The 25,219-nt window shown below is 34.9% G+C and overlaps 1 protein-coding gene and 1 non-coding gene across 2 annotated transcripts in view; both read left to right on the forward strand.

Annotated features, from left to right (window-relative positions):
- Window positions 1-25,219, forward strand: part of IBTK (inhibitor of Bruton tyrosine kinase) — an 86,340-nt gene that overhangs the window by 34,760 nt on the left and 26,361 nt on the right. The window contains exons 11-23 of the mRNA XM_003922980.3: window positions 1,494-1,668; window positions 3,301-3,903; window positions 5,036-5,122; window positions 6,237-6,319; window positions 6,405-6,442; window positions 6,894-6,990; window positions 13,249-13,350; window positions 15,528-15,645; window positions 16,970-17,030; window positions 18,068-18,189; window positions 18,510-18,622; window positions 22,023-22,171; window positions 24,405-24,568. Coding sequence (XP_003923029.1) covers window positions 1,494-1,668; window positions 3,301-3,903; window positions 5,036-5,122; window positions 6,237-6,319; window positions 6,405-6,442; window positions 6,894-6,990; window positions 13,249-13,350; window positions 15,528-15,645; window positions 16,970-17,030; window positions 18,068-18,189; window positions 18,510-18,622; window positions 22,023-22,171; window positions 24,405-24,568 — 1,912 coding nt within the window. The remainder of the gene's footprint in view (window positions 1-1,493; window positions 1,669-3,300; window positions 3,904-5,035; window positions 5,123-6,236; window positions 6,320-6,404; window positions 6,443-6,893; window positions 6,991-13,248; window positions 13,351-15,527; window positions 15,646-16,969; window positions 17,031-18,067; window positions 18,190-18,509; window positions 18,623-22,022; window positions 22,172-24,404; window positions 24,569-25,219) is intronic.
- On the forward strand, window positions 7,360-7,462 carry LOC120363413 (U6 spliceosomal RNA). Its single transcript, XR_005578969.2, has one exon. It is a non-coding gene; the product is annotated as a U6 spliceosomal RNA (small nuclear RNA).

Raw genomic sequence — 25,219 nt, forward strand, 5'->3', positions numbered from 1 at the left:
CAAGGGCCATGAATATTCTTCTATATCCTTAGCCTTTGGCATATTTCTTGGCACATGTAGTCACTCATTAAATCATCTGTTATATGAATAACTCAGTTATTATGTGCTAAAACAAAATCAAGAAGGTTTATAATTACTCAGAAGATTACAAACATATTCTTCAAAATCATAAAGCCACAAGAAATTTTACTTTTGTAAAATTTAGTGATTTAGTTATATTTCCTTTACTTCTTTGTAGATTATTCAATTCTGTAAACATTTAATGTGTATTTACTATGTGCCAGATATAGGGGAAAGTTCTAATGATGCAAAAACACATAAAATGGGCCTCTATTCCGAGGCACTCAGAAGCTTGTAGGGGCAATAGACATTTTGTAAATATTTACAGTTCACTGAGACTACTGTTAATATCCACATAATAAGTTTCTTGAAATAGCAGTTGGAATAGCTGAGTGTCAGAGGAATATTAGTAAAGCCCCTTAAGACTAAGATAGAGTGAATTTGAGAGAGTAACTAGAACATAGGTTCAACTTATAAGTTGAAGTCTTTAAAATTGTGTCTTAGTCATATTTAGTGATCTGAAACTGAGTTCATGATCTCATGCTCTAACTTCTGCTTCTTAGTGTTTTCTATTTCAGTAAATTGTTATCTTTAACACCAAGATTCCCTTACTGTAGAATTAATCAGTCATGAAATTTTGTTACTCTTTCTTACATCTTTCCACTTTTGTCCAGATTCATTGCTATAACCTAACCTATATCATTTTTTAATTCTTTTCCTGGATTTACAGTAATTCCTTTAATGGCCTCTTTATGCTTTGTTTACCTTAAATATTCTTCACACTACAGCCAGAGTAATTTCTTTCATGTAAATTTCATATCTTTGTGGAAAGCACTATATCCTTTGACTTTATAGTCTTGATTTTACTTATAATTATGTAATTATTTGTGTAATGTCTGTCTTCCCTGCTAGATTGTGTGCTCTATGAGGGTAGCAACACATCTCTCTTCTTCACTACTGTATCACTACTGTTAACAGGGTAGCCCAGTGTGGTCACTCACATATTTTCTGAATACAAACAAGAAAGGGGGACGAAAGGAAGGAAGCAAATAAACAAGCAGATTATGAAGATAAACTAGATTTATATGTTTTTAATCCAAGTTGAAATTTTTTCCCTTTGGGCAACAGGAAGTATAAATTACTAGGTATGGGTTTTAGACAGCTAACTTTGGTTGCAGTATGGAGGATGTGTTTGTTGAAAGAGATGGAATCATAGATAATTGAGATCAATCCACCAAAAATTTTCTTTATAATACAACCAATATATTCAGTGCAAAATGCATTGAAGAGAGGGTATAGTTCTTCAAAAACATTGAATCTATGTGAAAGAGATTTCCATATTTTCCTAACTGCTTTTCTATTCCATTTACTCCACAGTCGTTTTAGTAGTGTCAATAAAACCTTGATTAATGGTAGTTTTTTTTTTTAAACAGAGATTGTATCAAACCTTCATAATTCCTCATCAGACGTATCTTGTGTCTCTGATATAAATAGTGTGTATGAAAGAATTCGACTTGAGAAACTTACCTTTGCACATAGAGCTGTTAGTGTCAGCACAGATCCAAGTGGATGCAACTTTGCAATCTTGCAGTCAGATCCTAAAACAAGGTATACTTGTGTATATTAAATTTCATTTTTTAGAAGGAACAATCACTGAATTTTCTTTTGTTTTCAGTAGCTTCTGGTGCAAATTTAATTGAGGAGCTGTTGCCAAGACCTATAGAGACCTTAGAGATAATCATGTTTACAGGATAATCCAGAGGTAGAATTTGTTATACTGGGAGTGATGAATGTTTCCTTTAGTTTGCAAACTGACATTTGTTGAAAATATCTGTACATGCACTCACAAAGTTTATTTGTCTTTCTTTCTTTCTTTTTTTGAGACAGAGTCTTGCTCTGTTGCCCAGTCTAGAGTGTAGTAGCACAGTCTTGGCTCACTGCAACCTCTACCTCCTGGGTTCAAGCGATTCTCCTGCCTCAGCTTCCTGGGTAGTTGGGATTACAGGTGCCCACCACCATGCCCAACTAATTTTTGTATTTTTAGTAGAAATGGGGTTTCACCATGTTGGCCAGGCTGGTCTCAAACTCCTGACTTCAGGTGATCTGCCCCCGCCTCAGCTTCCCAAAGTGCAAGGATTACAGGCGTGAACGACCACACCCCACCGTCTTTGTCTTTCATACTTTGTGATGTACTCTAGGTTCTCAGATTCTGAAAAAGTATTATAAATATTTCTTATACAGTTTGCAAAAATTTCTGACCCTTGAATATGAGAATTGGCAAAAGAAGTGTTGTGGAGCCATCTATAAATCCCAGTGCCTATCTTTTAAGTCACATGAGCTAAGTATCTGGTTAGGATAAACATCAGGGGTACTATTGAAGAGGGAAGAAATTCTACAAGTAGGGTAATTATGCATCCTAGTTTGCCCAGGTCTGCCCCCCTTTTAACATTGAAAGTCTCATTTCCTGAGAAACTCCTCAATCCAAGGCAAACCACAGGAGGGTTGGTCTTCCTACTGAGAAGGGTGAAATGTTGATTGAGAAGGTGTAATTGCATTCCTACAGTGCTGTAAGAACCAGGGTTATGGACAACTTAGTTCTTATTTTAGTTTGAGAGAAGAAACAAATATAAAAAGGAATAGAAAAAAGGATGATACAGTATCTAGGACTTTGTGCCATATTACTGTATTTTAGGAAATGCCAAATTTAAAATTTTCTGAATTCTATTTAAAAAATTACATTTTGGTCTGGACGTGGTGGCTTATGCCTGTAATCCCAGCACTTTGGGAGGCTGAGGCGGATGGATCAGCTGAGGTCAGGAGTTCGAGACCAGCCTGGCCAACATGGTGAAACCCCGCCTCTACTAAAAACACAAAAATTAGCTGGGCATGGTGGCACGTGCCTGTAATCCCAGCTACTCGGGAGGCTCAGGCAGGAGAATCACTTAAATGCGGGAGGCGGAGGTTGCAGTGAGCCAGTGTTGTGCCATTGCCTTCCAGCTTGGGCAACAAGAGTGAGACTCCGTCTCAAAAACAAAAACAAAAACAAAAAAACAACAACAAAAAAATTGCATTTTAAAGGAAAATTGGCTAGGTATGAAAAAGCATTTCAAGAGTGAGACTCCGTCTCAAAAACAAAAACAAAAAAACAAAAAAATTGCATTTTAAAGGAAAATTGGGTAGGTATGAAAAAGCATTTCCTTAATTTTTTTGAAGCATAAATTATTTTTGTCTTGTTTCTAGCCTTTATGAAATTCCAGCTGTGTCCTCATCATCATTTTTTGAAGAGTTTGGCAAACTGTTGAGGGAAACAGATGAAATGGACAACATTCATGATGTGACATTTCAAGTTGTCAATAGAATCTTCCCTGCACATAAATATATTTTGGCAGCGCGTTCTGATTTTTTTCAGAAATTGTTTCTTTCAGATGATACTACATTAGAATGTACAGATATTTACCGGAAAGATGAAGATTCTTCAGGGTGCCATCTCTTTGTGGTAGAGAAGGTTCATCCTGACATGTTTGAATACCTTTTACAATTTATATACACAGATACTTGTGACTTTTTAACTCATGGCTTCAAACCAAGAATACACTTAAACAAAAACCCAGAAGAATATCAGGGAACTCTGAATTCTCACTTGAATAAAGTGAATTTCCATGAAGATAATAACCAGAAGTCTGCATTTGAAGTTTACAAAAGTAATCAAGCTCAAACAATTAGTGAAAGGCAGAAGAGCAAACCTAAATCTTGCAAAAAAGGAAAAAATATTGGGGAAGACGATCCTGTAAAAATGTTGCAAACTGTTGCAAAGAAATTTGGCTTCAGTAATTTGAGCAGTAGGTATGATAGCTCCTTTTTATCTGTTTTTGTACCTTATTCAGTCCTACTTGACAAAATTTCCCACCCTTTTTTCCTTAATTTTCTTTCCTTTCTCCTTCCCCAGTCTCCTCCCACTTGGTCCATCTCTTTCTCTTTCTCCTTCCCCTCCTTCTCTCCCTTCTCTCTCCCTACCCCTCCTTTTTTGGGTGAGGTATATGGATGTGTCATTCCTCTATTTGCTGGCAGAGCTATCTCTGTGGGACTTCTTGGATTACATTAATGGACAGGAAAGCTGTTGGTGGGTTTGATCTCTGGTTTGTGTATATAACAGGGATCTGGAGTGGCAGGTAGTGTGGTATGCTGGAAAGGTCTTTCAGGTTCGAAAGACATATGTGTCTCTTAGCTTTACTGTTCCTGGCTGGTGCAGTTTTCTTTCTTTTACCTCAGTTTGTCAGTATATGAAGTGGGAAAGAAAATATTTACCTCATATTGTTGGTATATGTAAAGTGCCTAATACCATAGTATCATATTGAATCAGATTATTTGAAATTCTCTCCTTTTTTAAGGTATTTATGTTGCTCGTGGCAGTTAAACTTTAGTTTTAGGGTGGGAGCAGAAGAGGAGTGTGTACCATGCTTTCTGTTTAAAAATAATGAAGGGGTCAGATGTGGCGGCTCACGCATGTAATCCCAGCACTTTGGGAAGCTGAGGTGGGTGAATCACCTGAGGTCAGGAGTTTGAGACCAGGCTGGCCAACATGGCAAAACTTGATCTCTGCTAAAAATTACAAAAATTAGTCAGGCATGATGGTAAGTGCCTGTAGTCCTAGCTACTGGGGAGGCTGAGGCAGGAGAATCTCCTTGAACCTGGAAGACGGAGGTTGCAGGAAGCAAAGATTATACCACTACACTCCAGCCTGGGCAACAAGAGTGAGACTTCGTCTCAAAAAAAAAAAAAAAACTTTGTGCTATGGCTTTGATTTGTTGTCAGTAATATTTAATATATTTTGAATTCTAATTAGAATGGAAGAAGTATGGTATTTTGAGATACTATAGTTAGATGTAAGCTAATTTGTTGGATTTTTTTTTGTTGTATGTTTATTTTTGTAGGGGAATGTATATGTCAATTGTTAATTTTTATCTATCCTTGATAGGTTAGATGGAGTCAGATTTGAAAATGAAAAAATTAATGTTATTGCCAAGAAAACTGGTAATAAACTGAAGCTAAGTCAGAAGAAATGGTAAGTAAGGAAAGGAAGATTAACTTTTTATCTCTATATTTTAGCACAGAAGTGTGGAAATAGGGCTCTGTTTACCCACATATGAAGCAAAATGTATAGATAGATACACTCTTACCTTTTCTAGTCTTCTGCATTTCTGGAAATGTTGGGGAACTGTTGAGGTAAATTGATGAAATATTAACTGCTGAAGACATCAAAGGAGTTTATTCTTTCTGATAACTTTCTAATAGAGGAACTTTTTATTTTTTCTTGCCTGAATTTTGTGTCTTGTTATAATTAGGCAATGTTAATAGCCCCAAATTATATGTCATCATGGTGATGATTATTTTCTCTAGTATAAGAAAGTTTTAAGTTTTATACTGTTTTAAATATATGGTTAAAAGTTTTGTTTTTAAGGCCGGGTGTGGTGGCTCACGCCTGTAATTCCAGCCCTTTGTGGGGCCGAGGTGGGCGGATCACTTGAGGTCAGGAGTATGGGACCAGCCTGACTAATATAGTGAAACCCTGTCTCTACTAAAAAAATATAAAAATTAGCCAGGCGCAGTGGTGGGTGCCTGTAATCCCTGCTACTTGGGAGGCTAAGGCAGGAGAATAGCTTGAACCTGGGAGGTGGAGGTTGCAGTGAGCCGAAATCGTGCCATTACACTCCAGCCTTGGTGACAAAGCAAGACTCGATCTCAGAAAAAGAAAAGTTTGTTTTTAGTGTTCATACTTCCTCTATAAATGAAAAGGTTTTCGAGAAGGATAAACTGTGGAGGTATTTAAACTGGCCCAGATTAGCTATTACAGATGAGTGAATTACAGAGACTTAAATACGATATCACTTGGTATTATATTAGTAACAGTTTGTCTGAAATTAAAAAAAAGGAAAATCAGAAAAAATACTTTTTGAATATTTGTATTCAGCTCCCTTTTCAAATACTGTCTTTACTGTAAGGACCTTATTATCTTCCCTGAGGTGGAGGAAGATAAAGTGTTTTGTTGTATGTATTCCTGAAGGTATTTATTCTCTCCTACCTTTAAGAGAAAATTGAAAGTCAAGCCAAATCCTATAACGTTTTTCATTAAATATGTAAAGAAATTTCTCTTGCTTCAATTAAACATTTTCTTGCAGTTCATTTTTGTGTGATGTGACCATGAAATCAGTGGATGGAAAGGAGTTTCCTTGTCATAAATGTGTTCTTTGTGCTAGACTTGGTAGGTGCACTTTTTTAAGCTGTTAATTTATTTGCTGTAGTATTGTTTCACTGTTCTTATTGCATTAAACTTTTTTTTCTTTTAGAATATTTTCATAGTATGCTGAGTAGCTCATGGATCGAGGTAAGATTTAAGTAAAAAGCACCTAGGTTGGTAACTATGTTTCTTTAGTGGAAATAATGTAGTAAAGAAATTCAAAATCAGAACTTGATATTTTAGCTCAGTTTTTCATTTATATTAAACTTTATTTATACTTGAGGCTGCTGGAAAATAGCAACATTTAGAATTTAAAACTACTGTCAAGAGGCTGCTTAAATAAAAATTTGTCCATTATTAGAAATGTATTAGGAATACCACTGTGTTTCTTGTTTTCTGAGTTTTTTTTTGTTCCTTTTTCATATTATGTTTTAAAATTAAATTTAACCTTATTTTAGCCATGTGTTTTGTAAATTTTATGTTCTTTTGCATTTGATCCTGTTCAGAGTGTTTTGTACCAATAAACCAAATTAGAATGTAATAATATTTTATTGTTTAGAATGAATTATTTTACTTTATTTTGTCTTATTTTATTTAGGCTTCCAGTTGTGCAGCTCTGGAAATGCCAATACATTCTGATATATTAAAAGTTATTTTGGACTACCTCTATACTGATGAAGCTGTGGTGATAAAAGGTATTAATAAGAGTTAGGACATTGTAGATATTTCAGATATAATGAAATAATGGTAAAATCAACATGAATCTTTACTTCTACTAGAAAAAACCATCATTGAAGGCTGAATTTATTTAATTTTTAAAATATTTATTTTTGATTATTTGTGGAGACTGGGGTCTTATCATGTTGTCCAGGCTGGTCGCAAACTCCTGGGCTCAAGTGATTATTCTGCCTCAGCCTTCCAAACTGCTAGGATTACAGCGTGAGCCACTGTGCCTGGCCAATAAAGGCTTAATTTAGAAAAGCAATAGGATTGATTGCTAATAGTAAAGGAGCAGAAAAAGTTTTCATTACCCATGTGAAAATGAACTCTTGGAGAATTAGTGCTTGCTTCGGCAGCAAGTATACTAAAACTGGAACAATTTAGAGAAGATTAGCATGGCCCCTGTTCGAGGATGACACACAAATTTGTGAAGCGTTTCATTAAAAAAAAAAAAAAAAAAAAAAAGGAAAAAGAATTGTATGTAATGGTTGAAATTAGATTTAGTAGTTCAATTTCCAGCTACTTCTATGCTGGAGATGAGTGAATTGACAACAGGGATAGTTTCAACAAATACTTATAAAAGTTCTTTCTTACCTATTTTTCCCCTTTATGGTTATACATCTTGAGAGTGAAGCAGATTAAAAATTGTACCAGAATTTATGAAGATAGGCCATTTATATACTTTGTTAGGCAAAACACTAAGTTTTAGTTACAAGGCATATTTAGTCATTGGCATGATACTAGATGTTCTGTCATATTCCATTAGTTTTTTTAACCGCAGCTGTATATTGGGGATTTTAAAAAAGTGAATAGACCTCTTTCTATTTTCAAGAAACTCAATCTAGTGGAGAAGACAAACGTATAAGAAAACAAATATAATCCAACAGAGTAATCCTCTAAAAAACAGATGCATTTTTAAGAAGCTGGCCTCTGAGTCTGCCTAGGAAATCTGGGTAGTCTTGTAAAGGAGAGTTTAATGAGGACTAGATTTCTGAAGATTTGTATACTTTAGAGTAAGATAACTGAAACACTGATATGTTTTTCTCTACTTCTTTCTTTTTAAAAATTGAGAAATTATTTGCAGCGTAAAACATACTTTTAAAGCATACAATAAGTAGTTTTTAGTATATTTAAAAATTGTGCAACTATCATCACTGTATAATTCTAGAACATTTTCATCACAGCAGAAAGAAACCTTGTATTCATTAGCAGGCAGTTCCCACTGTCTCATCCCTGGTCCCTGGAATACCCCTTTTCTGTTTTCTGTCTCTATGGATTTACCTGTTCTGTACAATTCATATAAATACAATAAAACAACATGTGACCTTTTGTATTTAACTTACTTTCCTTAAGTACAAAGTTTTTAAAATTTATATTGTAGCAGATACCAATGCTTCATTATTTTTTATTGCCAAATAGTATTTATCGTGTGGATATAACACATTTATTCATCAGTTGATGTATGTTTGGGTTGTTTTTATCTTTTTGCTATTAGGAATCTTGCTGCTATGAACACTCATGCTCAGATTTTAGTGTGGGCCTATGATTTCATTTCTCTTGGGCGTATACCTAGAAGTGGAAATGCTGGGTCATACGTTTAATTTTTTAGGAACTGCCAAACTGCACAGTGGCTAGCTGTACCTTTTAACTTTACCACTAACAGTGTGAGGTTTCCAGTTTCTCCACATCCTTGCCAACACTTATTAATATTAACCTTTTTTATTATAGCCATCCTAATGGATGTGAAGTTATACAGCATTGTGGTTTTGATTTGTATTTTGTTAATAACTGATGATGTTGAACATCTTTTCATATGCTTTTTGGTCATTTGTGTATCTTTGGATAAATACATCATTCAGTTACCTTTTTTCTCAGTTATTTGTCTTTTTATGATGTTGCAAGCGTTCTTTTTATATTCTGGATATTAGTCCCTTATAGGATATATGATTTGCAAAAATTTTCTCTCCTTCTCGGAGCTGTTTTCATTTTCTTGGTAGTGTCTTTAAAACACAAAATCTTTTATTTTTATTTTATTTTTGAGATAGGGTCTCACTCTGTTGGCCAAGCTGGAGTGCAGTGGCATGGTCATGGCTCACTGCAGCCTTGGCCTCCTGGGCTCAAGTGACCCTTCCACCTCAGCCTCCCAAGCAGCTGGGACTACAGGTGTGCATTATCATGCCTGGTTAATTTATGCAAGTTTTTTGTAGAGACATAGCCTCCCTATATTGTCCAGACTGGTCTGGAACTCCTGGGCTCAAGTGATCCTCCTACCTCAGCCTTCCAAAGTCCTGGGACTACAGGCCTTTGATGATGTCCCAATGATCTATATTTACTTGTTACTCATGTTTTTAGAGTCATATCTAGGAATTCATTGTCAAATCCAAGGTCATGATGATTACCTTAGGTGTTTTCTTCTAGGAGTTTTATAGTTCTGTCTCTCACATGTAGGTCTTTGATCCATTTTGAATTAATATTTCCCCCAGTCTTACTAAGGTATAATTGATAAGTAAAAATTGTGTATAGTAACAGTATATAATGTGGTGCTTTGATATATAATATGTATCAAATATACATATCAGATATATTTTATATCAAAGCACCACATTATACATTGTTACTATATATAATTTTGATATATATAATATACATTTCATATATATAATATATAAAATATATATATTAAATATGTATTTTATATATATAGAGAGAGAGATGATTACCACAATCAAGCTAATTAACAAATCCATCACCTCACATAATTACCTTTTTTGTTTTGTGGTGAGTCTACTTAAGATCTAGTCTTTTAGCAAATCTCAAGTGTGCAGTACATTATTACAAGTGTAGTTGCCATGCTGTCTATAAGGTTTCCAGAACTTATTCATTCATCTTATAACTGTAATTTTCTACTCTTTGACCGACATCTCCCCGTTACCCTAATCCCCTGACCTCTAGTAACTACCATTCTCGTTAAGTTAATTTTTGTATTTGTTGTGAGTTATGGGTCTAAGTTTATTCTTTTACATCTCTATATCCTATTTTTTCAGCACCATTTGTTGAAAAGACATTTATTTTCCCATTGAATTGTTTTAGCACCTTTGTCAAAAATCAACTGACAAATAAGTTTTATTTCTAATTCTTCAATTCTGTTTCACTGAATTCTCTTTATGCCAGTACAGCACTTTATGATTACCATTTCTGTGTTATAAGTTGTGAAATTGAGAAATGGGAGTTCTCCTATTTTCTGTGATTTCAAGATTGTATTGGCTATTTTGGATTTTTTGCATTTTCATGTGAAGTTTAGGATTAGTTTGCCAATTTCTGCAATAAAGGCAGCTGGGATTTTCGTACGAATCACATTCAATTTGTAGATCAACTTGAGAATTATTGCTATTTTAATATTTAAGTCTTATAATCCATTAACACTAGCTCTCTGTCCATTTATTTACGTCTATTTAAGTCTTTAATTTCTTTCAATGATTTTTGTAGTTTTCAATGTACAAGCCTTGCTCTTTCTTAGTTAAGAATTATTAAGAATTTTTAATAGTATTTTAAAAGGAAATTTAAAAAATAATTTATTTTTGGATTGTCCTTTGCTAGTGTTTAGAATTACAATTGATTTTTGTATATTGATCTTATATCCTGCAACCTTGCTGAACTTGTTCACTAATTCTAGTAGTTTTTTTAGTGGATTCCTTAGGATTTTATACATGCAAGGTCATGTCTTCTATAAATAGAAATGGTTTTACTTACAAGCCAATCTGAGTGTGCCTTATTTCTTTTTCTTGCTCAATTGCCCTGTTTAGATGAATCACTAGTACTTTGTTGAATAGAAGTGGCAACAGTGGTCATCCTTGCCTTGTTTCTGATCCTAGGAAAAATGATTTAGTCTCTCTCTTTTTTTTTAAGAGGCAGGGTCTCGCTAAGCTGCCCAGGCTGGAGTGCAGTGGCTGTTCACAGGTGCGATCTCACTACTGATCAGCACAGGAGTTTTAACTGGCTCCATTTCCGACCTGGGCCGGTTCACCTCTCCTTAGGCAACCTGGTGGTCCCCTGCTCCCGGGAGGTCACCATATTGATGCTGAACTTAGTGCGGACACCCGATTGGCATAGCGCACTACAGCCCAGAACTCCTGGACTCAAGAGATCCTCCAGCCTCAGCGTCCTGAATATCTGGGACTACGCCACCACGTGCCACCACGCCCAGCTAGCATTTAGTCTTTTACCATTAATTAGGATGTTACCTGTGGGTTTTTTGTAGTTGCCATTTATCACGTTGAGGAAGATTATTTCTATTCCTGGTTTATTGAGTGTTTTTAATCGTGAAAGGGTGTGCAATTTTTGTCAAATGTTTTTCTGTTACTTAAGTTTCAAAGAACTAAAGAATGATGCTTGTTTTCTTTCCTTTTGGTCACATGTTTATTATACTTATTTTTGTGTACCATATTGATTGATTTTTCATATATTGAATCATCCTTTCATTTTGGATTTATTCTGCTGGGTCATGTTGCATAATATCTTTTTATGTGTCACTGGATTCAGTTTCTTAGCATTTTGTTGAGGATTTTTGCATCTTTAATTGTAAGGGGTATAGGTTTAGTTTTCCAGTGATGCCCCTGTCTGTTTTTAATATCAGCATGATATTGGCCTCCTTACCTGAGTTGGGAAGTGTTCATCATCTTCTACTTTTTGAAGAGTTTGTGGAGAATTATATTAATTCGTCTTGTATTAATTCATCAGTTGTATTATTCATCTTTATTCAGTCAGATTAACCAATTAAGCCATCTGGTCCTGGTCTCTTCTTTGTAGGAACTTTTTTGATCACTAATTCGATATCTTTACCAATTGCTAATTGTTCTCCCCCAGATAAATGGCTGTTCTCACTGGGCAAGCTTTGAGTCAGGTCAAATAAAGATAAGCATTTTAGTGGGATTTTCAGGAAACTAACAGACAGGTCAAATAAGGACACTGTTGCTCTCTAACTGTTCTGTCTCCTTCTGTGGCTACTCAGCTGTCACTGTGATTCCCTGTGATTGTGGAGCTGTTGATTTTCAGCACCGTTGTGGAGAAGGAGAGAGGAATATCTGAATAGGAAAGGCTGCAGTGCCCCAAATTCTACTGTTCTTAACAGAAGTTCAACTGCTTTTCTTAAGTAAAGACTTCGTAGATCATTGCAAGCTTTTGGCTGATTTCCAGAATTCTGAAAAAGTTGATTATGACAATTTTCCACAGTTGTCTCATTGCTTTTTTAGATAAGCGTATTAGAAGCTCTTAGTCTGTCATTCCTAGTGACTTTTTCCTTTCTTCATATTTTAAAGCTGTTTTCTATTTCAGATTTTTTTCCTCTTAATCATTTTTTCCTTTCTCATCCTCTGTAGTTATTTTTTTCTTTCAATTTATGTTGTTATTTTAGCAGTGGCTCAGGGGCAGAACTTAGGACCCAGAAAGTTGTTTTAGTTTTTATTTTTTTTTTGAGATGGAGCCTCACTCTTTTGCCCAGGCTGGAGTGCAGTGGCAAGATCTTGCCTCATTGCAACCTCTGCCTCCCGTGTTCAAGCAATTCTCATGCCTCAGCCTCCCGAGTAGCTAGGACTACAGGCGTGTGCCACCACACCCAGCTAATATTTGAATTTTTAGTAGAGACATGTTCTCCCTGTTAGCAGGCTGGTCTCTAACTCTTGGTTTCAAGTGGTCCTCATGCCTTTGCCTTCCATAATGCTGGGATTACAGGCATGAGCCACCGTGCCCGGACCAAGAAAGTTGTTTTAAATTAAGTAACTCCTGTAGTTACAAAAAAGTACTCATAGATAACAAATTTTGTTTTAAATAAGAAAGCATGAGAGTATTATTTTTCCACCCTATATGTATTGTTGAAGTGTGATGCTAAGATGTGACTTTTCCTCTTTGTATTAGTTTGAGAAGTGTTTTTCTAACAACATGAGAGATTATAAACAAGTCGGGCATACTAATAGCCTTCTAGACTGAAGTGATCAATTTAAGTTGACCATTTTATGGTCCTGGTATGAGCCAAGACATTTTGGTGTAATTTTGTCAGCTTTCTGCCTAAAAATTAGAAATATATTCTGATATATTTACTTTTTATTATAGTTGCCCTTTCAACATTAAGAAAATAATCTTAAATCTCTTTTCTAGTGTCTTAATTACTTCAGATTTTTTTCTAGGTATAATGTTTACAAGGAAATAAAGACTGATGTTTGTTTTCTTTCTGTTTTTAGAATGTCAAAATGTAGATTTTATTTGTAGTGTTCTTGTGGTGGCTGACCAACTTCTCATAACCCGATTAAAAGAGATTTGTGAAGTAGCATTAACTGAAAAACGTGAGTAACTGTGTTTTCAGGTTCATCAAGTATGTACTTTATTGACTTTATGATTCCACTTATGGTAAAATAGACCATTTTTTTGGTACCAAGAAAACCTGCCAAAGTATGTAAATTATTACATACTTTGGAAGTGAATTCTTATTTTAGAAATATGTGAAAATATATATGACTTAGAATTAAAATGTAATATTTTTATTGAAATGTCATAAAACCTTTAATAATAAAGATGGTATCAAATAATTTTTGCGTTTTTAGTAGAGATGGGGTTTCACCATGTTGGTCAGACTTGTCTTGAATTCCTGACATTGTGATCCACCTGCCTTGGCCTCTCAAAGTGCTGGGATTACAGGCGTGAGCCACTGTGCATGGCCTATTGTTTGTGTGATTTTTTAAAATGCAGCTTTCCTATTACATATCTGAACAAAGCACATCTCTTTTTTTCTTGAACTCTTCTTTCCTGTTCTTTCATTATTTTAGTTAATTTCATGGCTGTCCTCCTGAACACTCTACTTTGAAATCCAAAATTAGTTTTTATTTGTTATTTTGGCCCTGACACTCAAATTCATTCATCTGTCAAAACTGATTCCTCTTAACTATGTTGGCCATGTTTCGCCTACCTTTGGGTTCTCACTGTCTCTATGCAGTTGAGGTCACTGATCTGTTCCTTCTGTGTAGTGTTGCAGTAGTATTTTAAATGCTCTTTTTCCTGTCTTCTGTTTCTTTATGTTTTCGGTAGGAGGTAATTATGTCTTCCCCTGTTTACATATTTATTATTGCTTACTCTAGAATAAAGGTTAACTTTCCTTAGCCTCCACATGATAGCTTTTTTGGCTTTCAAATCTTATATGTGTTCTGCTTCATTGCTACTTTAGGAAGTGTGAAGGGAATTCCTGTCAATTTTTTTCTAATTCATACTTGCTAGGAGTTTGTCTTGGCTTTAGCATTTTTTTGGTGGTTGTTTTTTGTTTTTACTTTTCTTGAGCACTGTAGACTGTCTTCTTGGTTATTAAAAAGAGAACAACAGCCCTGATCTCCTTTTAAGCAAGAAAAGAAAAATATTCTAAAATAAAGGACACAGCATACAACAAGTATAAGATATACATGTAGGGGATATTTTACACTTGTACAGTTGGCTTTCCTGGCCTTCTTCTTTGATGTTCTTTCATGGCTGCACAGTTGCCTTTATTAATTCCTTGAGGTTCCTAGAACCTAGGAAAAGGAGGCTGCCACCTCTTTTGGTCTCTGATTATTAGGAATATGTGGATACTTGTTCCCAAATGAACAACTCCAAAGAAGTTTTTATATGATCTAATTTTTATCATTTCTTCCATTTCTGTGTTCATCATTAGTTGAATATATAGATTAGTCAGGAGTGAGGCAGAGACCATTATTGACTGCAGTTGCAACTTTTCGCAGAATTACAGGGGAGAAAGAAAAAGAAATGCAAGAAGCCAGATGTAGAAAACAGCTGTGTTCCTCTATTGGCTGGTACTGATAGAGTAAGTAAGAAAAATAGTGGAGAGAACAGGAAGCTGAAAGTTACCTATTATGTAGGTAGAATATTCTGGGAGAGTCTCTAGGAAAATGAGTACTTTGTATATAACGTTACTAGGATTGTAACTAAATCCATAATCTTTTGCATAGTATATCGGATTTTCTGATGTACGTATTTTCAAAATATGTATATATTTATATACTTACATAAATACCCACATAAACTCGATAGATAATATATTTTATAGAATTATCTCATCAGTTTTTCTTAGTTTGATATATTTTAGTTTTATGGAAGAGGGAATAACTGCTATGTAAATGAAAAGGAAAATTGTTCATGAATGAAAGCTTTTAAAAAATATTCAGAAAATATTAGGTAAAAGATTGTCAGTTTTTATGTGTTTGCTTTTGGGTGGCACTATGCTCTTTCTGTGTTTTGTTTTGCTTAGAATATTCTTGTGTGTGATTTTTCCTCATAGCCAATGTTTTGAAATTACTTTGGCATACTGGGATAGAAGAGTTACATATTTGCCCCAGTATTAACTTATTTTTGACAAGAACATATTTTTTTTCCTTCGTTCTAAATGTTCAAATCTTACAGCTTTAGACATAAATGTGCTTTAATTTGCTATAGTAACATGCTTTTCATCTAGTTTTGCAAATCTTTTCTTTCTTTGTAGTTACCCTGAAGAATGCTGCTATGCTCCTAGAATTTGCAGCAATGTATAATGCAAAACAGTTGAAACTGTCATGTTTACAATTTATAGGATTGAATATGGCAGCTTTGCTTGAAGCAAGGTAGGTGAGGTGCATGTGTTGTATGATTGTTGCAAAATCAGATATTTATATATAAAAGCAGATATTATTAGTGATTTAAATGTGAATAATGATGTTTACCTGGATGGAAAGAACTTGATAAATGTTGATGATTAAAAGTTATATACATTTTAAAATTAGAGAGTTACTGAAAACTTTTGAAATGTTTTTAACAGTGATCTTTTAAAAATGAAATAAATTTATATTTTTTTAAATATAAGATTAAAGTCTTATACTTACTGTAAAGTCATTGATGAGAACATGAAAACCTGGAAATATGAGATTAGAGTTCCTGGTGTCAGTTTTCTTTTAAGCCTTCATTGTCTAATTTATTTTTACATTTTATTTCTTTTTTTTTTTTCTTTTTTCTTTTTTTTTTTTTTTTTGAGGCGGAGTTTCGCTCTTGTTACCCAGGCTGGAGTGCAATGGCGCGATCTTGGCTCACCGCAACCTCCGCCTCCTGGGTTCGGGCAATTCTCCCGCCTCAGCCTCCTGAGTATCTGGGATTACAGGCACGCGCCACCATGCCCAGCTAATTTTTTGTATTTTTAGTAGAGACGGGGTTTCACTATGTTGACCGGGATGGTCTCGATCTCTCGACCTCGTGATCCACCCGCCTCGGCCTCCCAAAGTGCTGGGATTACAAGCTTGAGCCACCGCGCCCGGCCCATTTTATTTCAATAGTAATGACTATTAACTATGTGCTAGACAGTATTCTAAAAGCATTACACAGGTTAATTTAGTTAATTTTTATGAAAACTTTAGTAGAAAAGATTCTTTGTACATTTATTCATAACAGTTACTTGAGGCTGGGTGTGGTGGCTCATGCCTGTAATCCGAACGCTTTGGGAGGCTGAGGTAGGTACCAGGCTGGCCAACATGGCAAAACCCTCTCTCTAATAGAAACACAAAAAGTAGCCGGACATGGTGGTATATGCCTGTAGTCTCAGCTACTTGGGAGGCTGAAGCAGGAGAATCACTTAAACCTGCAAGGCAGAGCTTACAGTGAGCTGAGGTTACACTATTGGACTCAAGCTTGGGTGACAGAATGAGACTCTATTACATACACACACAAAAAAGGGTTGTTTGAGTTTTATTCAAGATATTTGTGTAATATGTTTGCTTTGCTGTGTATTTGAAATATGTAACGTATAACTACATCTATTTCCAAAGAACCGGTATATATAATACTTAAAAAATAACTTTGTTACTTATTTGGCAATATGAAATATCTACATATGTAAACATCTTGACAGGTATTAAGTCACTTGAGTTTTAAGATAGAATTTTGTATCCTTTATTTTAGGTCTTTTGATGTTTTAAGTGATGGTGTTTTGAAGGATCTCTCTGAGTTTTACCGAAAAATGGTAAGGTTTATTTATGTTTTAAGATTTTTGTGAGTATGTTACCAGCTTTAGCAGATAAGTAGTATATTAGATCACACTTACCAATGGAATAATTTTCTAGTGACTTATTTCCTAATAACGTTAAGATCTTTTAAAACTGAGAAAATAGGGCTGGGTGCGGTGGCTCAAGCCTGTAATCCCAGCACTTTGGGAGGCCAAGGCGGGTGGATCATGAGGTCCAGAGATCGAGACCATCCTGGTCAACAAGGTGAAACCCCGTCTCTACTAAAAAATACGAAAAAGGTTAGCTGGGCATGGTTGTGCGTGCCTGTAATCCCAGCTACTCAGGATGCTGAGGCAGGAGAATTGCCTGAACCTAGGAGGTGGTGGTTGCGGTGAGCCGAGATCGCGCCATTGCACTCCAGCCTGGGTTAAAAGAGCGAAACTCCGTCTCAAAAAAAAAAAACTGAGAATATAGGATTCCTTTACAGATCTCATTGATAAGTATGATAATTAAAATTAAAGATACTTAATAATAAAGTTAATATTTATTAATTTCTTTATGAGTGAAGTTACTGAAAGCTTCAGAGTGAGTATTTTCTTATTTACCAAAGGTCAGGACAGTGCAAAAACAGGAATTCATAGGATACCTAAGAAATGGATTAATCTATGTTTAATAATAAAGTGGAACTTTCTCTCAAGTTTCCTTTTTTGCCACGCTTATGGAATAAAGTTCAAAATTCAACCCCCTCTTCTAAATTTAGGAAGTTATTGAATATTCAAGGTTTTTCTGTTAAATATTAATAGCAATGTATAAATAGAAAACATAAAATATTTTCTTATTAAAAATGGAATATCTTACATATTTAAAAAACATCTTTAGGCTGGGTGTGGTGACTTAGGCCTGTAATCCCAGCATTTTGGGAGGCCAAGGCGGGAGGTTTGCTTGAGACCAGGTGTTCCAGACTAGCTTGGCCAACATAGCAAGAGCCCCGTCTGTCCAAAAAAGAAAAATTCATAGATTTTATATTTGAAAAGTGACATCTTCAATTCTGCAGATTCCAGCAATGGATAGAAGGGTCATTACACCATATCAAGATGGACCAGATATTAGCTATTTGGAAGTAGAAGATGGAGATATCTTTTTGAAAGAAGAAATAAATATGGAACAAAATTATTCGTAAGCTCTGTTCTCTCTTTTTTTTTCTTTTCCTCCTTTTCTTCCTTTTTATCTCCACTGTGTCCCTTCACTCCCATCTTTGACATATGACACTTTTGTATTGATATTGGCAGATGAAATTGAGAAATTCTGACATAAGAAATAGGTATTTATGTTTATTCTTATCCTTAGTATAATAAAAAGTAAATATATAACTAATGTCTGTAGGACTATCAAATTTAAAGTATAAATATAAAAAAAAGTAGCTGTTGGGTTAAATATGTGCATTTATCTTAGTTACCTCCCTAAACTCTGCTGAAATTATGTTTGTTTTTTCCTAGGGAAACTATGTTCAAGAAGGCAAAAACAAAAGCTAAAAAGAAGCCACGAAAACGTTCAGATAGTTCTGGAGGTTATAACCTTTCAGATATTATTCAGAGTCCGTCATCTACAGGTTCGTGAAAAATGAGCATATATTTCCAGTTCTAATCTTCTATGTCTCTATTCATATATGCCATGTGCTGGGGCTACTGAAATAGAAAACAGTTCTTATGGAGGTACCAAAAGTGATAGTGTATTATGATAAGTATTCCAATTGAAGTCTGCTCTGGGAGTACAAAAGAGGCACCCAAACAAGTCCTCTTAGAGGAAAGTAATGCTGAGCTGGGGCTTGAAGAATGAAGTTATCTAAGAAAAGGAGGCAGATAAATGTATTAAGCAAAGGGGGCCATATTCCCAAGCTTAGTAGCGAGAGAAAGAGTTGCACATTTCTTGTGCATACAGTTCAGTATGGGAGATAGGTTGGATAGGGTCATATTTTGGAGAGTCTTATTTGTCAAACTGAGGAATTTGTTTTTTATTCTAAAGGCCATGGGTGGCTGCTGCTGAATTTTTAAAATAGGGTGTGACTGGATGAGATTTGTTTTTAGAAAGACCACTCTTTCTTGGGGGGGCATAAGGGTTTAGAGGTTGACAGAACATGACAGAGATAACTATTATCATGTTGATTCAATTTAAATATGTCAGTGCTCCAAGTAAGATGCCATTCATCTGCATAAGAGGTTTATAATCTGGTAGTAGAATATAAAATATATTTAGACATTATGTGAGCCTGTTAGAAAGTAAAGGCCAGGTTACATAGTTTTGCTAAAATATTTTTCCCCGGTTTTTTTGTTTTGAAAATATTTAACTTACTGAAAAGATGAAAGAAAAATACCATGAATATCTATGTACATTTTATTCAGATTTATTGTTAACTTCTCATCATATTTGCATTTTCTTGCAAACTCTTTGTTGCTTGCTGTTTCTTCTTTCCTCCTTGTGTTACACACACACACACACACACACACACACACACACACACACACACTTGTTAATACAGAGACTTTAAAAAAAATTGTTCCACTTGGAATAAATTGTAGACATGAAACTTTTCCCCTGAATACTTGAATATGAATCTTTTTAGATGGGAATACTCTTCTACACAACCACAACCACAGTACCATTATCATACCTAAGACAGTTGATATTACTAGGGTTAACTAGTATTACACTCCATACCAGATTTTCCTAATTGTTTACAAATGTTTTTATGGTCTGTTTTGTTTTACCGTTAACAAAACTGGTATTTTGTAAAGGTTCATATTATCTTTGCTTATTAGTATCTCTTTAGTTTCTTTTAACTAGTATAGTATCCTTGTACCTTTTTGTTTTTTGCTTTCTCTTTTCCGAAAGGTCAGGGTAATTGTGTTACAGACTGTCTCACATTCTAGATTCATCTGATCTAGATTAAACTATATACATTTTAAATAGTTTCTTTAGATAAAACATGAAGTGTGACTATAAAGTAATGAGACTATAGTATGGCTTTCAGAAATGGTAGGGTATTCTTGTCTGTAGCACTAAGACATAACCTAGTATAGTTTCTACTAACAGTACGTCATAGTCAATCAGCCGTATGCAAACAACTTTGAAAAATAGAAGAGTACATTGTTTTGTGTCCCTTTGGTAAAAAAAACTGTTAGGGAGGGCAAAGAAGAAGGGTTTTCTTTGTTTTTTTTTTTTAATATTTGTTACTGAGATGCTTCAGAAGTGCTTGATATGTTCACTAAAGCTCAAACTAATAATATCAAGAATAGTTTTAGATAATGATATAAAAAGGATAGATCCTATGCCTAAAATTTACTTATGAAGCACTGGAAATGGCAATCAGAAGACCTAGAGGCATATCTTAGGATTTTCCTAAATTTAAAGTTCTGTGATTTTGTGTTCTCTGTTGTCTGAATTACCTTTAGTCTTTAGAAGGATGCAGGGGTGGATTGATGAAGGATGAATAATGGATAGACAGTCTTGAAAGACAGTCACCTACATGACTTACATAAAAGCAGATATTTGGTTTGTTTTAAATAATGTTATTTTTACCATATATGTTAGAATCTTAGAATTTCAGAGCTAGAAGAGACATGAAATAATTTATGTTCCTTACTTTAAATCTAAGGAAACAAATGCAGAAAACGTTAAGTGATTTGAAGTAGTGAAAAAAATAAATAAAATTTGTTCTGATTTCAGGTCCATGTTTTTCTGGTGTACTGTTCTTTTTATGGCCAAGTTATCTGTAGTCAAAGATAACTGAAAGGTTAAATTTAACTGGACGCCAAAAAGACCTGTTAAGGAAGAAAATTTGAGAATGAGGCCAATTCCATCAAAGAGGGTTGCATAAAAGCTTAACATTTGTGTTGATCTTAAAGGTAGACAAACAATGTTCTGTGAAACTGTGTTTGACCAGAAGTAATTGTTGGCCACATTAATTGTCTTTTTTATTTTCTGGATTTATTTCTAACCTAACTGACTTTTGAGAGTATTCTAAAATTAGATGTATTCTCTTAGATGAAAATTTGCGAAAAGAAAAAAAATTAAAAAATATAAAAATATTCAAAAAGATTGTGTGGAAAAAAAATTTTTTAATGTTCTTTCCAAATTGCAGTGATAACAATAAAAGAAACATTTAGCTTATTAAGGTGATTTACTTTAAAGTGACCAACACTTATTTGAATGGGTAAGAGATGGTAGGTTTTATATTTAAATCAGTTATACACCTTTTAGTTACAACTTAGATAACATCTTTATTTTATCTTATTTTGGTACTCCATCTAGATTCTAATAAATTTGAAATGGGTGGAAATGAACACCTGACTCTAAGCAAAAGTTTGAACCTGGATACCAGGTGTGGCATGGGGACAGGCATTTAGCTTGCCTAATAGAAGAAATGTTATATAGATTTCACAACAACCCTCTTGCTTCAAGCGAGCTCTCAGTCACCAGAGATTTCAGGGAAAAACACTCTCAAACCAGCCACAGTCATCTTCTTCAGGAGCCTCTGAAGGAGCCAGCAGTCAGTGGCTAAGTGAGAAGCAGAAAGGTCCCAGGTTTCCTCCCACATAGAATGATGGGTGCAGGGACCACTGTACAAAGAGGCAGATGAGAAAGGGAAAGGGGAGAGGTCTGGACTTTAATAAGTTTGCCTTTCTCCTTTGTTTCTCATGAGGACAAGAATGTTTTCAATCACTTTTTAAAGCACATCCCAAAGACCTATCTTTCTCAGGTTCGTTACACAATTAGTATGTGTTTGTAATGAATAAAACTGTTGTTTTAGAATCTCCTCCGTTTCAGTTTTCCACTTAAACTGATTTCTTTTTCCAGGTAATTTGAATTATTAAGATTTTTGTACCAGCAATATAATTTGAATGTTATTAAATCTAGATAGATGAAAGCTTTTAGCGCTGTTTGGTTTACTGATGTAATGCATATATGTTTAATGCATGTGTGTTTACATTTCTTTTAATTTCATGTTTTAGGATTATTAAAGGCTGGTAAGACCAATTCTATGGAATCTCTTCCAGAGCTATTGACATCAGACTCTGAAGGAAGCTACGCAGGAGTGGGTAGTCCTAGAGATTTACAGTCACCTGATTTCACAACAGGATTTCATTCAGATAAGATTGAGGTTTGTTTTTTAAAGCACTACCTCCTTATCTTCAGTTCTTAGGTTTATAGATAGCTTATCCTTAATATTTCCTTATTTTTTGCTCTAGTTTTAAAACAGTCTCCAGGTTGGTATATAAGAATCACACAATATAGTGTTAGTTTTCTTTTTTATTTATTCATTTATTTATTTTAAGACTGGGTTTCACCATGTTGGTCAGGCTGGTCTTGAACTCCCGACCTCAGGTGTTCCACCCACCTTGGCCTCCAAAGTGCTTGGATTAACAGGCATGAGCCACCACACCCGGCCTTTTTTTTTTTTTTTCTTTAAAGATGGAGTTTCACCATGATGGCCAGGCTGGTCTTGAACTCCTGACCTCAGTGATCCACCCACCTCGGCCTATGATTACAGGCGTGCTAGGATTACAGGCATGAGCCACCGTGCCTGTCCTTGTGTTAGTTTTCTTAGGTTTGCATAGCATTTCTAGTTTTAAAGATTTTAATGGCAATTTTGAGCCCTTTATAGTGTTATTTCTAATCTTTCTGCAACTAAAATATGTTGATATAAAATATAACTGTATAGACATATTGAAAAAATATTTGTAGCTAAATTATTGAAATTTATCTTGTGAAACGTCAGTTAGCATCAGTTAAAAATGGTTTTGAAAATAAGCCTACTTTCAAATTTTCCGGACTCTTTCCTCTAGGGTATTAACCGGAGCAAAACAATTTGGAAATGATTGAGTTCTTCTTCTAGTCTAGCACAATAAGCTGCAGGATTCCTAGGCTGATCAACTCTGGGGAGGGCATTTCTTAGACACTCCTTAAAAATTTGATTCCATAGTTGTTAACCTATTAGAGAAAAAATGTGTAACTTAATAGAGATAGAGTCACTTTTCCATAACCCCTACACATCCACAAAACATATTGGAACTTTAGGAATTCATGAGACAACAGAAATTTACCCCTTCTTTTAGAGTTCCAGTCATCAAGGATTGATTTGCTTCCTTTTTTTTTGGAGACGGAGTTTCGCTCTTGTTACCCAGGCTGGAGTGTAATGGCGCAATCTCGGCTCACCGCAACCTCTGCCTCCTGGGTTCAGGCAATTCTCCTGCCTCAGCCTCCTGAGTAGCTGGGATTACAGGCACGCACCACCATGCCCAGCTAATTTTTTGTATTTTTTTAGTAAAGACGGGGTTTCACCATGTTGACCAGGATGGTCTCGATCTCTCGACCTCGTGATCCACCCGCCTCAGCCTCCCAAAGTGCTGGGATTACAGGCTTGAGCCACGGTGCCCGGCCCTGCTTCCTTTTTTTTTAAGACAGAGTCTTACTCTGGTTGCCCAGGCTGGAGTACAGTGGTATAGTATCAGCTCATTGCAGCTTTGATTTCCCAGCTCAAGTGATTCTCTCACCTCAGCCTCCAGAGTAGTTGGTATTACAGGCATGCACCACGTCCAGCTAATTTTTTTGTAGTTTTAGTAGAGATGGGGTTTTGTCATGTTGCTCAGGCTGGTCTCAAACTTCTGGGCTCAAGCAATTCACCTACCTCAGCCTCCTAGAGTGCTGGCATTTTAGGCATGAGCAACGGTGGCTGGCCAGGATTGATTTTTTGTTTTTTAAATGTAGGATAGAAGTTTGGGAGTAATTTATATTCACACTAAGTTGGTCTATAAGACAATTGAGGTTTAAAGGAAGTCTAAGAGCTTATTGTGAATGATTTGCAATAACAGAAGAATCTATCTTGGCAGTGGAAATACCATTTTAATAACTTCCTTGACCTATTATAATAGTAATAGTTTTAGGGTTCCTTTTGAGATGTCAGTATTATTTGACTTTAGTTTTATTCACCATACTTTACATCAGAATGAATTATATGACGTTTATAAAAAACTTTCATTTTGTTTCATACTCAAGCCATGGATATTAATTTTAAAATTACTGCTTTGTGTCTTATTGTACAACTTTTATATATTACATGTTTACTATTTCTATAGAGATTTAATACGCAAACTGGTTTCCCTAAAAATTATTCTCAAAGCTCATTATAATTTCGTTATAGTCAGTAATGTGATTTGAGAGTTGGCTAAGGCACAAACTATAGAAGAACATGATTTAAAAATACTAGATGGTTTATTGTCATAAGATTTTACTCTTCATTATAATTTAACTAATATTTATTAAGTACCAGCTATGTGTTAGTTACTGTACTATGTGCCTGTTAACCTTTTTCTGTTTATTTTTTCTCTCCCCAGGCCAAAGTCAAACCATATGTTAATGGTACATCATCTATGTATTCTAGGGAAGATTTAAAACCATGGGAAAAGTCACCAATACTTAAAATATCTGCTCCACAGCCCATTCCCAGTAACAGAATTGATAATAACAACTCTGCCAGTTGGGTTGCTGGTTCTTTCAGGTAGGATTTTCATTTATTCTGTAACTGTTAATTTGAGAAATAATTGTTCATTTTTAATCTAATTAAAAAATGTCAATGGTGAACATTTAAGAAATATTAATATAAATTTCTCATGCACAGAAAATTACCTAAATGCCTACAAATTGCCAACCAGCTATAATAGGCTTCCCCCTCAACGCCAGGCAAAATTTAGTTGCTTTTGTATTATCATCAGTGAATAGTAGCAAATATCGTATTTTACATATATAGAGAGAGAAAGTTAATATCAGCAGTTATTTCTTAGATAATATATATTGGTTAAAAATGCTACACAGGAAGACCATTTTGTCAGTGATAGACTTTATCTCTTATAGCATGCGAAGGGGTATTTAAAATTTCACAAAACATAACTATTTACAGTTAATTTTCAGAGGATATTAATTTGATGTTATTATATTGTCCTTTTAACTTGCCTATATTTTATATATATTTTTCTTTTATTTAGAAAAGTTAAATGAAGGCCAGGCGAGGTAGCTCATGCCTGTAATCCTAGCACTTTGGGAGGCCAAGGTGGGCAGATTGCCTGAGCTCAGGACTTCAAGACCAGCCTGGGCAACATGGTGAAACCCCATCTTTACTAAAGTACAAAAAACTCTCCAGGCCTGGTGGTGT

The sequence above is a fragment of the Saimiri boliviensis genome, chromosome 4 (assembly GCF_048565385.1).
Source record: "Saimiri boliviensis isolate mSaiBol1 chromosome 4, mSaiBol1.pri, whole genome shotgun sequence".
Taxonomy (NCBI): Eukaryota; Metazoa; Chordata; class Mammalia; order Primates; family Cebidae; genus Saimiri; species Saimiri boliviensis.